Source organism: Plectropomus leopardus, chromosome 16 (assembly GCF_026936395.1).
Source record: "Plectropomus leopardus strain MGB_pleo_1.0 chromosome 16, ASM2693639v1, whole genome shotgun sequence".
NCBI lineage: Eukaryota > Metazoa > Chordata > Actinopteri > Perciformes > Serranidae > Plectropomus > Plectropomus leopardus.
In genome coordinates this window covers 29,156,330-29,173,026 of record NC_142191.1, presented here as the reverse complement: position 1 = coordinate 29,173,026, position 16,697 = coordinate 29,156,330, and the positions used below count along the sequence as shown (strand labels likewise).

The 16,697-nt window shown below is 38.7% G+C and overlaps 1 protein-coding gene across 1 annotated transcript in view; it reads right to left on the bottom strand.

Annotated features, from left to right (window-relative positions):
• Nucleotides 1-16,697, bottom strand: part of nt5dc1 (5'-nucleotidase domain containing 1) — a 65,902-nt gene that overhangs the window by 2,948 nt on the left and 46,257 nt on the right. Inside the window, exons 9-11 of the mRNA XM_042503095.2 lie at nucleotides 14,031-14,152; nucleotides 5,912-6,085; nucleotides 3,117-3,285 (exon numbers count right to left, since the gene is read on the bottom strand). Of these exons, the coding sequence (XP_042359029.1) occupies nucleotides 3,117-3,285; nucleotides 5,912-6,085; nucleotides 14,031-14,152 (465 nt within the window). The remainder of the gene's footprint in view (nucleotides 1-3,116; nucleotides 3,286-5,911; nucleotides 6,086-14,030; nucleotides 14,153-16,697) is intronic.

Below are 16,697 nucleotides of genomic sequence, written 5' to 3'. Positions count from 1 at the left end.
AAGCTGGAGTCATTCGTGTTTGATCGTTTGCCTCCCAAGAGACAACTCTGGCTGAAAACAATCATAAATTACAGGCCTGAAAACTCCAGTCGGATGAAAAAGTGACAGGCTGAAATGCAGCCACCCAGGACATGTTTGCACTTTTGATCTATGTCCACTGAAAGTGTTTTTTTTTGCCACTGAAAGGTTTAGATTATTTTAAGTGAGTGATAACATTATGGAAAAGATTTCTACAAAGACAGACCTTTTTGTTATTGGATTAAGATCCTTATAGTTTCATCTAAAAACATCCCTGAAATTACAATCACCAAACACTAGACTCCATTGATATAAACAGTAATTTTAACGTGAACAGTGCCATCTAACTGGGTGAATTAAGAGTTTATTTCAACCAAACCAGTGATTTCTGGAAGAGTGGAAAGATGAACCAAGAACGTTTTTATGAGTTTCATTTTTATTCTATTGCCTTGATTTGCTAGCAGTAGATGCACGCCTCCTTATGCATGTGCATAGTGAATAGTGGGTGTAGTTTGGTAGTACAAAGATAGTTTCTAAAAGAAACTGTTCCCAACAAGGTCTGTGGATTATCTTGAGTAGCCACAACATGATTTCTGGAAAGAGACATTGCTTATGAGTTTTCCAAAAGTATTTTTTTTGGTGCTTTGAGCACCACAAGCCAAGTGCCATCTAGTTCCAATATATTGGAAAGAGAGCAGACATCTCTAAGGCCAATAACTGCAACACTCTCCAACTCACGCCAAAATGATCTGGACGGACAAGTAGCACCACTGGTAAGAGGAAAAATATGTATTTTTGAATTTGGAGAGAACTTTCCCTTTAACCCTATCTGTTAAGTGACAGAAGAAGTCAATGTAAGTATGTAGGCAAATGTTTAATGACTTGTTGTGTTGCAGTTGTTTAACACTGAGTTGTGTGATTTTTTTGCATTCCTGCTGACTATTTTTATGATAAAATACTACAATCTTTTTTATATTGGCAGGGCTTTTGGCTGACTTTTGCATAGTGTAAACACTTCTACCTTAAAACTAGTTTGTTTGACGCATAGTCAACCCACAAAGCTGTCTGACAAGAGTTCCTGTTAAACTGCGGTGTGGTTTGTGTGCAGTTAATGCACTCTGTACCCTGCAAGAAGATCATGCGCGCCTGTCATGAAAACATAAATAGTCACAGTTACCAAGAAATCCATCACATCAAAATTGAGGTTGAGGTCATGGCGACCGCGACGTAAACACCTGCAAACAGGGGAGCACAGGGCAAACAGATTGCAACGACTGTTCACAAGCTGGTACCATTTTCCAAAAAATGCTCTGTGGTTGAGGTAGTTCATACTTGCTTCGGGTTTACATCTGCGTCTTTTCAGTCCTTTTTCGATTCTTGTAAATGTTTCTTTCTTAAAATGATGGGGAGGATGTTTGATGTGGCTATAGAGATTTTTTAACCACTTTCACACCAGATTGTTGTTTTCCTGTTTTTAAAACCAAGATTTGATTCTCAGTCGTGTTCCGTCTGTGCACCATATGGGGGCATTTACAGGAAAGCACTGGCAAACATGTTCACTTTGACTGGGAAAGGGAAATAAGTCATGAGTTCTGTTTTTTGGCGTGTTGACTAGCTGAGAAATATCAGTATATGGGAAAGTGTCCTTTATTTACTGAACTGTATTGGAAACTTGACCCTATGAAAGAGCGAGATCTTTATTCCTGATTGGCCCTCTTTTGTAAGTACATTTCTTCAGATGAAAACTTAATTTGCTGTGGGAGCGTCTCTCAATACGTCACTGTCAAATAATTAAGGAGGGACACTCCCACAGGAGATTAATTGTCCCACACTTGTGCACACAAAAATGGGCGGAGGACTAAATAATAAAAATCAGTTATTTAAAAAAAATTGCATACAAATGACAAAAGTTGAATTAAAAGACTAAATTATGATTCTGAGCAAGAGCAGGGTCTGGGATTTTATTTTCATTTAAATTGACAAGAAAGATATTATTAGTCCTGACCCTCGGCCTGTTTCTGCAGAACTATTAAGTCCATTTTAGCCATTACATGATCTGAAATCCGCGGCAATTGCCTCTCAGACACCCGAGAGTCACGCTAAGGACCGGAGGACCAAACCTTTTCTCTCAGGGCCCTTAAACTCTGGAACAATCTCCCTGAGAAGATATGCTCAGCTTAGTCAGTGTTCACTTTTATGATATAGCTCACCCAGTTTTGTAAGGATTACTTCACCCCCAAAATGATTATTTGTATATCAATTGCTCACCCTGTGTTATGTCAAATTTGGGAAAAAAATCTTGTTTTTCTTGCATGCCTTTACTGTGAACGAAGATTCCAAAAACTGAGAAAAATCTTGATGAACTGAAGTAAATGGGGGGCCACATTAAACAACAGCAAAACTACATCAAAACATGTGTTTACAAACTCTCACACAACCAGTGCAGTATAATCCAAGTTTAATTTATCAAGTCTTAAGCTCAGTAATTCCCACGTGCATGTTCGCTAACACGTCACTATTTAAAATACTTCAGCATATACAGAATCATGTACGGATGAGTAGCGAGCTGAGAATATGACTGAATAAATAAGATGGGTTGTACTGCACAGGTTGTGTTTTGTAAATGGATGTTTTGCTTTTGTTAAACGTGGACCCCATTTACTTCAGCTCATCAAGATTTTTTTTTCAGTTTTTGGATTCCTTGTTTATCGTGGAGGCTCGTGAGAAAAACAAAGTTTTCTCCAGGAATTCAACATAGCATGTGGTGAGAAATTGATATGCCAACAGTCATTCTGGGGGCGAAGTATTCCTTTAAATTGATTTTATTTTCTCTTATTTTATGATTTGTTAAATTGTAGTTTAAAATGTCATTCGCCTTGATTTAATTTGCCCATTTTTTTCTGTACTCTTACATACATTTTATGTTGTCTCTTTTTTGTCTTGTAAATTGTGAAGCACCTTGTATCATTTGTTTAGACGAGTGCTCTTTGCTGTTAATATTTGAACCTTGTTTTTTTGCTTTCCTGTCTCCATCAAATCACTGCAGAAGTGTAACATTTGCCATAATTTCCACCAGCGCTTTGTCTCCTGCCACATACCTGCTATGTGCTCAACACTAGGGATGGCCATGGTGCTGTATTTGTGAATGCAGTGGCAGCACCAGGTCAGTTTCTGGCACTCCTCGTCGCCTCCTCCGCTTTTATGTACGTCGACAAAATAGGAGCCCCACTGCTTGGACACATCAGAGGGTGACTTCATGCCCTGCTCCTGTTGAGACACAAAGCAAACTATGTAACTGTGTGTATTCGGTTTCAGACGTGTGCAGACCTGATTAAAAGAGGTGGGAATTCCACCCTCAGCACAGGGAATATAGGGAGCCTTTAACCCTTTGAAACCTGAGCGAAGTGGCTTGATTTCTCCCAAAAACAAAGGAAGGTGATGAGCGACTGAGGAAGAAATTATCTAAACATTTGCAAAAAAAAGAGATATACCTAAAAATCAAAAAATAAAATCAAAAAGTAAAAACTAAATAAGAAACAGGGAAATGACCTGGAAATATGTGCTAAAAAAATAACTGCAAAATGTTTTTAAATATATAACTGAGACTATTATAAATCTAGGGGGGTTTTTTTTGGACATTTTTTCCTGGCTTTTGAAAAAACAGATTTCTAATTTGACACTTTCTTTGCAATTTGCAGAAAAAAAACTTTTTCCCAAGCTGCTCATTTCCTCTTTTTTGTTCTGCTTTCAAAAGAAAGAAAGCTAATTTGCTCAGGGCTCAAAGGAATGAAGAACGCAGCTAAACTTAAAGAAAAAAAAAGTCATGTCAATCCAGGTTTCAAAGGGTTACACTGGCTTTAACCCAAGCAGCTTTGAGGGTTATTTTAACTACTATGTGAATCACATTTCTGAGAAATCCCCCGCTCTGTTCATCTTAATCACTCAAACATCAATCCATTTTAACTGATGAACAGCAATCGCCATGACAACAGGATGTGGTGTTTAAAAGGAGTATTTAAAACCGACAAACCAGAGTAATGAATTAGTGCTTTGCGCAATATTAGCAAAGGAAGTTGTTATATAATATTCAGAGAGTTTAAAAAGAAGAGTTCACATTGTCATGGAGATCTGTAGCAAACATTTCTAAATATAATACTTGAGGAGGAACCAAAAAACAGAACAAAGTCAGATTGCCTGGGGTATTTCTGAGGATGGGGGAATTCTGGAGCAAAATCCTCTGACCTAATTTAACACAGATGAGAGGGATCAAGCTCATCAGAAAATATACTGCTGATGTGTCGCTCTACCTGCACCGCTTTCTTTTCAGTATCACAGTGAGAGCGTGCACGGGGATTCGAGCGCTGCAGTGTTATTGCCATGCACTGTCAGATTGGTTTTTGAGATAATTCTGATAAATGGAACTGTGGCCACAGGAAAAGGAAGTCTGTAAATACTTTCATCTTTCATCAGCAAGATTTCATCTGTGTCAATAATGTTGTTCTCATCTGGCTCTATCGACTAAAATAACGTCCAAACTTACACTGTAAAAAGAGACTATTTATTCTAACTTAAAAAAAGTGTCTGGGCAGCATTAAAATGTTTTAAGTTGACTGAATTTGAGAAGAAAAGTTGAGATCATTTTGTAATTTTTTAACTTGTCTTCTTATATTTTGTCAACTGAAGAAGCTGTCAGCAGTCCAGACACAAATTCTTAAGCCAAAACAAATAAATTATTTTTATAATGCAGGGGGACTTATTTGCAACATGGCTATCGAGAGCTTTCTTCTTTTGATTAACATCAGCTATATTCAGCGTCAACAATATTTGTATTCCTCGTCTTTTTAACGATTTAAAACCTGACAAATCTGAGTTAAAATCTTCTGAAAACACAGGAAGAAAGGCAGTGAGCAACTTGACAAGACACGCCCCCAGAACTGTAAGAAATTAGTAAAAGGTGACAAGAAAATTACCTGAAAGTTACTTTAAGAAAAGGGAAAATAATAATGTCCAGAAAACCATATTTAGGATTATTATAATTACATATTTAAAATTATGTTACAGAAAAAAACGATTATCATATGAGTCCTTGAGTTTGGCCAAAATCTTTTGACAAATTTTCTCAAGCTGTTGTCGAGCTGTTGTTGAGATATTGCGTTCACAAGAACGAGAAAAAAGAAGTCACAGGAACCTTGACCTTTGACCACCAAAATCTAATCTGTTCATGGTTGTGTACAAGTAGATCGCCAAAACATGATCAGTTCATTCTTGTGTCCATGTGGATGTTTGTGAGATTTGAAGAAAAAAAATCCCTCAAGGTGTTCTTAAGTTACACAAGAATACTACAGACATGACCTCTGGCCTTTGACCACCAAAATTTAATTAGCTTATTCTGGAGTTCAACTGGATGTTTGTGCCAAATTTGAAGAAGTTCCCTCGAGGTGTTCTTGAGATATAAAAATAAGAAAAATAAGAAAGACGAAGTCACAGTGACCTTGATCTTTGACTACTAAAATCTAATCAGTTCATTCTTGGGTCCAAGTGGATGTTTGTGCCACATTTGAAGAAATCCCCTCAAGGCGTTCCTGAGATATTGGCTTAATAAAAAGACAAGGGCTGGACAAGCCAAAAAAACATAATGCCTCCGGTCACAGCTATCAAAGATTCAGAGGCATAAAGAGGCTCAAAATTGATGCAGCAAAACCAGCGATATCACCTTTTTTTATTTCATACTTTCTTCTTCTTCGTCAAAACCTGGCAGCTAAATAACCCACAATGCAACTTGAGCGCGGACAGTTGGGCTGGAGACTCGGTTTTGTTAGCAGAAATGATGAGCAGGCGTCAGAGATCTGCAAAGCTCACAGCTAAACAGAAACAGCTGCTTCAGTGAACTCACCTCAAACTTTCCCTTTTTCTCCAGCGGCTCCACTTGGGCCTCATTGGACATCGCTGCATCACTTTTCGGGACACCCTCCCCCTCCATTTCCTCCACGATCATCACTGTCTCCCACTTCCCAAAGCTGCTGGCAGGGAACATGTCCGACCTCATGCTGTCTCCAAAATACACTACCTGCAGGGTAAAAAAGAGGGTGACAGAGAGGACAGTTTATTTACTTTCAGTAGTTTAAGTGTTGTGGCAAAGCTGCACTTTAGATAAATTCCTCTCTTTAGCAGGAGTCAAAGTCGGATGGCATATGTCTTACGGCCCCCCAGGGCGCACTAGACCAGACACGACGAGTCTGCAAAACTCATCACAGCCTTCTCTGACCATCACATGTCTTTTGTCCTTCACGTCTGGAAAGAGAAGCAGGCCGAGGCAGGCTTTACAGAGACGCATTCCAGCAGTGAAGTGCAGGCGCACACCGCTCGACGCTTTAAATCCCATTTCAACAGCCATTTATTTCTATTCCCTTTTAAACGGGAGAGGAAATGGAGTGAGGAGTGGGGAACGCTGGAGATTAAAATGACAAGACACAGAGGTCTGCTGACACTCTGAACACAGGAAAAAGGATTTATACGTAGAGAGAAGAAAGTGCAAAGTGAAAGAACAGAGGACAGTTCACAGGAGTACTGAACAATGAAGCCTCGGTTTAGATTTTATAGAGAATGCTAAGAGATGATTCTTTGTGTAAGTGCAACGGATTAGTGAATGAGTTGACTATTGACATACACAATTGCTTTTTCTACCGTATGAATGCGATTAAAGGAACAAGTTTTTGCAAACTTTCCATTCAAAACCCTTTGAAACCTGGACAGACATCACTTTTCATTCACCTTTCACACGTACTTAAACCTTGATTTCTTTCAAAAACATGCGAAAAAAAGGCAATGAGCCACTTGGCAAGAAATGTCCTGCAAATGGCAAAAAATGAGTGATTTAGAAACTTTTTTTTTGTTAAAGCTAGGGAGAAAATAATATATTTACAGTTATCATCAAATATATATTTTAATGTATTTTTATAGAATTATTATAAATTTCAAGCAGCTTTTTCAGATCATTTCCTTTTCTTGTTTTCTTTTTTTTAACTATCCCTTTTAGTTTGTTGTTTATTTATGTGCTAATTATCTGGTAATTTTGATGTGTTTTTAAAATTGAACCTATTTTAAAAACTTTTTAAAACATTTTTTAAGAAAATTCTCGCTAATTTCTTGGTCAGCTGCTCATTAACCTCTTCTCGATCATTTGAAAGAAATCAAGCCAAAGTTTCAGAGGGTTAAAGCTGCACTTATCTATGATTCATCATGCAACTCTCTCTAACCATCACAAACACACATATACCTGTTTGTGTGTGTATGTGTGTGTGAGATCTCCCTTAATCAGACCTCTTGACGGGTGTCAGAAGGCCGTAAAGAGGATGTGAGGCATTCCAGTAGTTGCGTCTCGTCCCTCCCCCTCACAGAGCAGAGCTGCGTCTGAGGCTGGCCTTTCCACATGTAAACAAACAGACGGGCTAATCGGGGCTGCTGCAGGACGAGGCTGCACGGAGGAGCAGGGGGAAGCTGCAGGAATCACATTTCCAGCAAACTTTCCCAGAACTGCCCACAGCTGGTCTTCGTACCCCCGAAACGCCCTGCGCTCCTCATTGCTCAGCAGTGCTGCTGCCAGAGTCATGGGGTCACTATGATAAATATTTACAGAGGCTGAGGATTCCAGCACAGAGGCTACGTATGATAAAAGAGACTCACTGTGTAATGATACAGTTACATTAGCCTGAGCAGACTGAGCTCTGCATGAGCGAGAGAAGCATGACTGCAGGCTGCGGTTCATCGGCCGCGCAGACGATTCTCTTCCAAACACGTCAACACAATATGACACTGATCACTGGTTGTAAACTCAGCCTTTAACTGAGCATCCAAGCATCATCTGCTGTGCCACGGTGTAGCTTCTACTGGCTTAGACCAAGATGCATAATATCAAAACTTTCCTGAGCAGCTCCATTGCAAAGTGTTATCCATGGATTCCAATCAGTTCCACGAGAACAGCCAGTTTAGGGCTTTGATGCACACTAATAAATAATGCATGTAGTGGTAGTTGGTCTATTTAAGCTGCTTCTGCTGTCTTGAATTTCTACTGACAGAGTTGGTGAGTTCGACATCTTCCCAGCACTGATTTCTGGCTTTATGGATCATTTTTGGAACTAAGGAGAGTATCTTGGATTAGAGTCACTCAACCTTTTTTCCAAGATTTCTACATTTGATGTATTTCAGGGTTAATTCAAATGATCCAAAAAGGTGTGATAGTTTTCTTTAAGTTAATGCCAGAGCTGTTGATTTTATAAGTCCCCAAAATGGTGTCTATCCACTGCATGGTAAGGTGCACCTCTACTCAACCCGACTTGCTCTTTTTTTGGTTTTCCATTTGCAAAAGTTGTGGATAATACCTGGTACGTTTTTTGCTACCACCTCCATTGCTGCCTTGTGGTCCAGTTGCTGGAGGACTGCTGCATCAGCTCCCCTGTTGTAACAATGCAGCGGTCTCATTAAATAAATGGTGGCGTTTGTTACACGGTGCTAATGTCGGTGTGAACGCAGCCTTAAGGTCCAAACTAAAGATTTTTCAAATCTTAACAGATGCTGGAAATGAGAGAGACCTGACATCAACACGATGTGATAGATTCAACAGTATTGTTCCTATTGTGTGTGGAGGGACACAATTTGGTCAAAACAGCAAACAGATTCCATTCACGAACAACCAGAGTCCAAACTCTCACAAACGGAAATCGGTGTGGCCAGGATACAAAAAAGCAAAGGAATGGGTCATCTAACTCTCGGCTTGGCTTACCCCGACATTCTTACCCTAACCAGTCTCACTCCTCTTGCCTAAAACAAACCAATCCCACCAACAAAGCCAACAAGTACTAGCCAGTCAGAGGGAGAGGAGGGCTATTCTGGAATTTGCAAATTTGGGGACAGGGTGGACTTCTGAATACATGGATGTAAGACTATTCATAACATACCTCACACCATGAGAAAATCGAGATGATCTGTAGAACCATCATAAAAATGGGGACTTTGTTGACGATTGTTGGGAGTTGGGGGATGAGGCCCAATATTGGCGTGATTCTCATGTACAGAGCATTAGTCAGTATGGGTGAGTCACAAAGGGTGTCACTGATTCCTCAGTGATATAATGATGAATGGATGGTGAGGACAGTCCAACATCTGGAAAGCCAAATCAGGGATTATTAGTTTAACAGTGAAGAGGACTACAGAGGTACGCCCCCATGCCTCAGTGTGTGATGCATTTCTATGTGGTGATATCTAAGCTCACTGCTCTGAGTGTGTTTGAGTCTCTTTTCCGTCCTCTCGCTGTCAGAAGCAGCAGTCTGCAGCTTTAAGATGACCTGCGGTCAGGGCCCGTGGCCTCGTCTCTTATCAGATCATCACTCAGAGGAGCAGTTAAAGCTGAAGCCAGGCCCAGGTAAACAGAGCTGCAGGCATGCAGAGGGGCCTTACTGAAGCCCATTGTGCTGCACACTGTGTGGGGCCCGGAGCACAGGGAGAGGAGGGGGCCAACAAGACAGCACGGCAAAACCACATTTTGTTATTTAGGCCACGTTTATACGAGAACGGCCAAACTAAAAACGGAAAAGTCTTTCCTTTGCCTTAAAAAAAAACACATTCATATAATAACATTGTGAAAACAATCCTCGTATACACTGATCTGCAAAAACAACACGGACCGCTGTTGTATGCATGCCAGGCCAGTGGTGTCACTTTATAACGACAGAACACAGAAGAACACCATGTAATTCATGCATCTTAGCTGATCACAGAAGTGGTGCACAAAATCTACACTTTACTGGAGGAGTGTTAATAAACTCAATAGTCAGCAGCACAAACACAGCTTTGTAGAGCGCTGTTGTTGTTATTGTTGTCCTTCTACTGACACCCGGCTATTTGTCTTAAATGTAGTTCACGAAGTGCGGCTGTGATGTCACTGTCACAGCATCCAGGCATTGCCAGTTTACACAGCGGCAGAAGGGGCGGTGTTTTCAAAAAAATAAACACAGTTGTTGTGTGAACGAAAGGCCAAACCGCAACAAAAGTGTAACATTTAGTTTTAAGAATATAATCTCATTTTTTTTTCATTATTATTGAAGTTGTTTGCAATGAAAACAGGAACAAGTAGGTCATCAATTAAATCCAGACTCCTCTGTTACAAATGACACCTCAGACTGATCCATAGTCAGGCCTGAATCTCCATGACAGTGTCCCATCGGCTCCACCATGACCCCATCTGTGTCAGCACTGCGCTGAGAGGGACTTGTAATCTTTCCTGAATGCTTCCATTCAGCCCACCTGCATTAAGTCCTGTCAGGTGAAAGTGGAGAGAAGTGAAAACACAGAGTGCCTCAGGTCACCCCGAGGAGTGTTTAAAGCAACTATAAGTGCAGGTTGACACTGAATTCCACGAGAGCTTTCTCCACGTGGCGGGGGAACAGAGGGGGCATTGAGCAGAGGGGCTGGGAGGAGGGGGAGAGAAGGTGGGACGTGGACGATGACGAGTGCTGTGGGGGGAACTCTGACGCAGCTCTGCCTGAGCCTCGTCTGTACTGTAGCTGTCTGTAGCCTCATTGCTAGATCATATACAATATATAGAGAAAGTATATATCATTTAAATTATTAAAAATAACACTAGTCAGAAAAAAGGTTTAGTGAAGAAAAATGGAGGGGAGGGAGAGAATTATGTCTACTTATTCCAAAAAATTGTTATCATTTCTGTGGAATATCTTTCACTTATGTTGAAAAGGCCACATTAACATGCATGTTGTGAAAGCCTGACAGGCGTAACAACAGTGACTAAGGGGGGCTAAGTGAAAGGCCTAATTTCGTTCTCATTTCATAATAAGGGGCATTGATAAAAGATTTCCAAAACTTATGAAATTATAAAAGCCATGGTTTCAGTACTTGACAGGCAACACATAGAAATGTAGTGCATTTGAAGTCCTACCTTCAAAACAGAGACTGTCTTTATCTATTATTAGCGATACATCGGCGGAGTTCTGCAAGGATCAATTCTCGGACCTCTGAATTTTTATCTTTATATACTCAACTGAAATTATGAAAAAGTTTAATGTTTTATCTCAGACACATGCAGATGACACACAAAAATATATAGCTGTGTCACCAAAAGACAACAGTTAAATTAGAATACCTAGGTCAATGCATTACACAAGTAAGTAGCTTCCAAAAATGTCTCCAGTTAAATGAGGACAAAACTGAACTCATTGTTTTTGGGGCCAATGAAGACAGAGTCACCTCAGCAGTCTGTCTTTGAAGGGTAAAACTCAAGGTAGAGACTTCAGTTATTTGATTGATTTCACATTAATCAATAACAAAATCTGCTTTCTACCACCTTAAAAATATTGCAAGAATCAGAGATTTGATGTCAAAACAGAATCTTTAGAAATTTGTACATGCTGTTACCTCTAGCATGTTGGACTACTACTATGGACTTTTCACAGGTCTGTCAATGGCAGCAGCTGATCCAAAATGCAGCTGCCAGATTTGTAACAAGGACCAGAAAGGCTCAGCATGTAATTCCAGCTCTTAGATTACTACTTTGGCTACCAGTTTCTCACAGAATCAACTTCAAAGTTCTATTGCTTGCCCATATATCATTGAATGGTTTAGGTCCAAGACACTTGTCAGATCTCCTGACCCAGAATGAACCTTGCAGAACTCTTAGATTGGCTAATTTTGGAATACTGATTATTCCCAGAGTCAAAACTACACATGGCCAAACTGCTTTTAGCTTCTGTGCTGCTCAAATGCGGAACAATTTACAAAAAGAGCTCAGACTTTAGACAAGTGAGCACTTTTAAATTCAAATTAAAGCCCTTATTACTATTTCTTTAATTCAATATAATGCAATTTTATTTTATTGTTTTTATTATATGTGCATTTGATTGCTTTGTTTTATTAATTTTATCAGTTGTTTCTTGTGTTTTTGCCTGTTTTTTGGGGTTTTCTTTAGTAATGAAATTTGCAAAACACATAAATTTGCCTCACCCTGCCTAGTAATTCATGTACCTAGAACTTGTGCAATGCAGAAATCTGTTTTATAGAGCCACAGATCAATGGAATAAGCTACCACTTTACCTTAAAATGAAAATGAAATGAAAAGCTTGTTTTAAAAAACAACTAAAATTGATTGATTCTTTTATGACAGGTAAAGAAACTGTTATCTGGTATATGTCGCTAGGTCCTTTTGTTAACTTACTGTGAGCCTTTTGCATTTTTTGGTTGCTTTTTTGTGTCTTTTTTAAGTCTATTCTGTTCTGTTTGTTTTATTATGCACTTCCTTTTTGCTGGAAATAGAAACCAATTCATTCTATTCTATTTTTTCTCTTTGTAGTTTTCTCCGTTTATTGTATGAGTTTTTAACATTTACATTGTGGGTGTGATTTTCTTGTTCTGCAGAGTTATGGGGGGTGCTTCGGGTGCTGAGTGGGTGTAAGAGAAATCTAAGTGGTTTTCGGAGTTGAGTGTTCATGTGCATTGTACAAATATGTTGGTGTTGTGTTTTTGTGTGGACTCCAGGAACAATAATTGCTACCCTGGTCCCAACCATGTGAATTTTTAACACACATGAACATACAGTAGAGTACTATTACTCTGGACCTCTGCACCATTTGATAGATTTTCCCAAGAGATGAGGCATTCCAGTGAGGGACAGTAAGTCTCCTCTCCCAGAAATAAACCATAAGCCAAAAAGCTTTCACTAGACTGTCTAATGTGAGTTTTTTGGCTGGCTCAAATTCAGTGCGCAGAGGGATCAGATGACTCAGCATTTTTTCACTATGACATTGTTTGTCCTTCTATTTCTACTCTACTGTTGTGCCCTGTTGCTGCCTGAATAGTTCATTTTATTTGTCTATAAGCAGAAGTTCTCAGGAACTGCCAAGGTTTTTGTGACTTTTAAGTACTGAATATTACATTTTTTATTATTGTTGTTGCTATATTGGACTGCCATGAACATGAACGATGATGAAACCTAAGCAAATTGCCTTGATTTCTTTTTAAAAACATGGAAAGAGAAAGATGAGCAACTTCACAAATGAGGCCCAAAATTTGCAAGAAATTGCTGAAAAAGTAAAATAAAATAAAATAAAACAAAATAAAATAAAATAAAATAAAAACAAGAATTAAAATGATCTAAAAAAATTGCAATTTTTTTTATTCTGTCACATAATTTCAAATATATAATTAAGAGAATTGTAAATATAATTTTTCTGGACATTTTCCCTCTTTTTGGATAATATCTACTAATCCATCTCCCCAGCTAATTTTCAGATAATTACTTTGTCACCTTTTATTAATCTTTTTTGCAATTTGAGGGATGGTTGCTCCTTATTTTGTGCGTTTTTGAAAGAAATCAAACCAATTTTTTTGAAGTTACAGAGGTTTAAATGTTAAAGTGAAGAAAACTGATGCTGATCCAGGTGTTAGAGGGTTAATAAATTTTATCTTTTGTACTGGTGTGTCTCAAAATAAAAACATGTTAATTTAAAACTTAGCTGTTCATATTATATTTGAACCGGGTAAAAACAAGAGCGAGAAGTACTGGATCAGAACACCGCCGTATGCAAACATAACTGCTGCATCGGGACTCTAGAAAAAGTGAATCCTGCTTTTATGAAGCTGAGTTTTGTGCCATACCTGAGAGGTAAAAAAACCTCTCTGATCTGTATAGAAACTGTCACTAAGAATGGGCAGCATTGTATAGTATGAGAAGAATGAAGGGCTGCACTGTTTGTCCTGTTTCATCAGTGAACTCCCAGCATGCTGGCACACAGCGGCCCTGTCGACAGTCATGCCAAGGGCCACGTTCCTGCCCTCCATCACACCAGTGTGAATCTCCCTGAGCTGATTTATCATGCAGCCCTCATCTCTTTCAGCTTCTGCCAAAACCAAAGTTGGAGTCAATCTCAAAGCGAGCCTGAGATGTTGTTCAGCCAGAGGTCTGACTGCTCTCTCCTGTGATGTACGGTATGAGGTGGCTGGCATACCTTGGGCTCCGCTTTGCCCGTCATGGTCTTGACGAGCTCGTGGAGGTGCGGCCAGTTGCCCTGCGAGTACCAGCCGGGTTTGTCCAGCGACGGCAGCCCCTCGCTCTCCTCCACGTCATTCACTGCAGGAGAGGGAAGAAGATGAGATGCCACAGTTTGACCAGACAGCCAGCTGTAACATGACCGCACCAAACCTCGTCAGCTAAACCTCACCACAGCGCTCAGCAGCAGGCCCACAGGGAGACAGAGTAGCACTGGTGGAGTGTGAATTATACTGTGAGACTGCACCCAATAGTCCCAGTAAAGCAGCGGTTCCCAGTACAGGTCAGGGCCCCACTGTAGGTAAAGCTCAGTGGTTGTGAAGATTAACAAGACAGTGCATTATATATTCAGGTTAAGGGGGTACTTCATATGGACTTTGTGTAATATTTAATTTAAATTGTAGTACTTTTTTTACCATGTATTTTGTTGTTGTCTATTTTTATTTTATTACATGTACTATATGTTTTCTGATTTATACTTTTTCTTTCAAAACATGGGAAGAAAGCAATCAGCAACAAAAAAGATATGACCCAAAAATTAGCAAGGAAGAACCGGGAAAAAAAGTAAAAAAAAAAAAAATTAAAATTGATTAAAAATAAATTTTAAAAAAACATTGCAACATAATTTCAGTTATGTTATAGTTATGTTGCTTTTTTTCTTTTTTCCCCAGACATTATTCCCTTGCTTTTTAAAACTTTTCTTATCTACTAATTCCTTTTTTTCCTGCATTTTCAGGAGTTCTCACCAAGTTGCTCTCATTTTCACAAAGTTGCAAAATGTCTGAATTAAGACAGGGGACACAATAATAAAGAAGGTACACACGTAAATTAAAAAGAGAGGGGTGTTTGTTGACCACCCTCTTTGATTACATGATTACTATAAGCTTTCAAACATCTAATTCTTTATTGACATGTTTACTTAAAAAATATTACCACATTAAATGTTAACAATGTTTAAGTTCAAAAGACTCTGTGGAATAAAGTTTAAATAAAAAATTACAAACTACATTCATATATGAGAAAATATTAAAATTAAACAGAAAAAATATCAGGTGAAACTGAATTAAACAGAAAAAATATCAGGTGAAACTGAAGTGACACTGATTCATCTCTTGCGTAATTTTCAGTAGTCATTTTCCGTGCAGATATCTGATATGTTGTGGATGCGTACTGTATTCCAGCAGCATCAGCTCAGCTCAGCAGTGGAGAGGGGAGCCATAGTTTAAGTGGAAGCAGAGCAGTGACTAGCGCGTCTCATTCCAAGCCCACAACACACCACGTGTCACACAGGAACACTTCCAAAACCTCAAAATTACCCACAGAAAATGTCGGAGCCATGCGTTCAGCCATGCAAAACACCCAGTCATTCTGAGCTCACAGAGCTCATGAATAATGACTGAGGATTTTCCACTAGTTGGCTTCAGGTTGTATGTTTGCTTAGAAGAAAAAGTGATTCAGTGGAATGAGTCCTTAAAAAGTCCAACTGAGAGTAAAAGTGCAGTTTCTATAAGTCCAACTGCAATTAATGTACAGTGGTAAAACCGCCATATAGTATGATAAAACTCCCGTTTTATCATTTTGCAGCTTGATTTAAAATGGACTTATTTAAATTCACAGTTAAACAAAAGACCCCAAATTACAGAGTTTAAAGATGTCTTCTTGGCAAATAATTTCTATATATTTTTCTATTTAATCTCAATATTCTCTCTCTTTTTAGCTGTAATTTTGGTCTCTAGAAACTCCTGAATTGTTCCACTATGTTCACCAGCTAGTCTCTGACTTTATATGTCTGCCTATACTGGGCAGTTAATTAAGGCTATACTTTCGAAAATGACCTGAATCCACATTAATATTTCTTGGATGTTTTAGTAGCTTGAGACTGTTTACATAAAGGTGTTTCAAATAAAATTCTAGCATGTGTTCTGGGAAGTTCTGAGCATGCAACTGGATGAAAAAGACATGTTATTATTATACTGCAAGAGTATTATGATTATACTGCAAGAGTTGTGCGAGAATTTGTAAATAGATGTTTTGACTTGTTGCTGTGTTGCTGTCCTAACACTTGGACCCCATTCACTCCAAGTCATTAAAGATTGTATGCATTTTTGGATTCTTCGTTCACTGTGGACACATGCTAGAAACACAAAGTTTTTTTCATTAACTCAACATAACTCGGAGTAAATAATAAATACACAAATTACTGTCTGTGGGTGGAGTCTTCCTTTAAAATAAAGAATCACACAGGAAGTTAGAGGCGACTGACTGTCATGCAAACTTGGTGCTGATTATCTGTAATGAGAAGTGAGCATTTTTACATAACACACCATCGCTTGAAGCATTAGCCACCTTACAATTATAAGGTTCTATGTGATATTTTTGTAAAATAAAATAATGATATTCTTAATCTGTGACAACTTATTATGTGAGTTTTTTTTTCTTTTAATAAATGCATTTTTGCACTTTTTATGTAGAAAACAAAAGATTCATGCCATTTATGCTATTTGGAAAACAAAACTTTAATAGCTAAATTTTAATTTCTGTGTATGATTCACAATGCATTAACAAAAATACATTCATATTGCCATTGCATGACTTCAGGAAAGTACATGTGTGTACATGAGGAGTG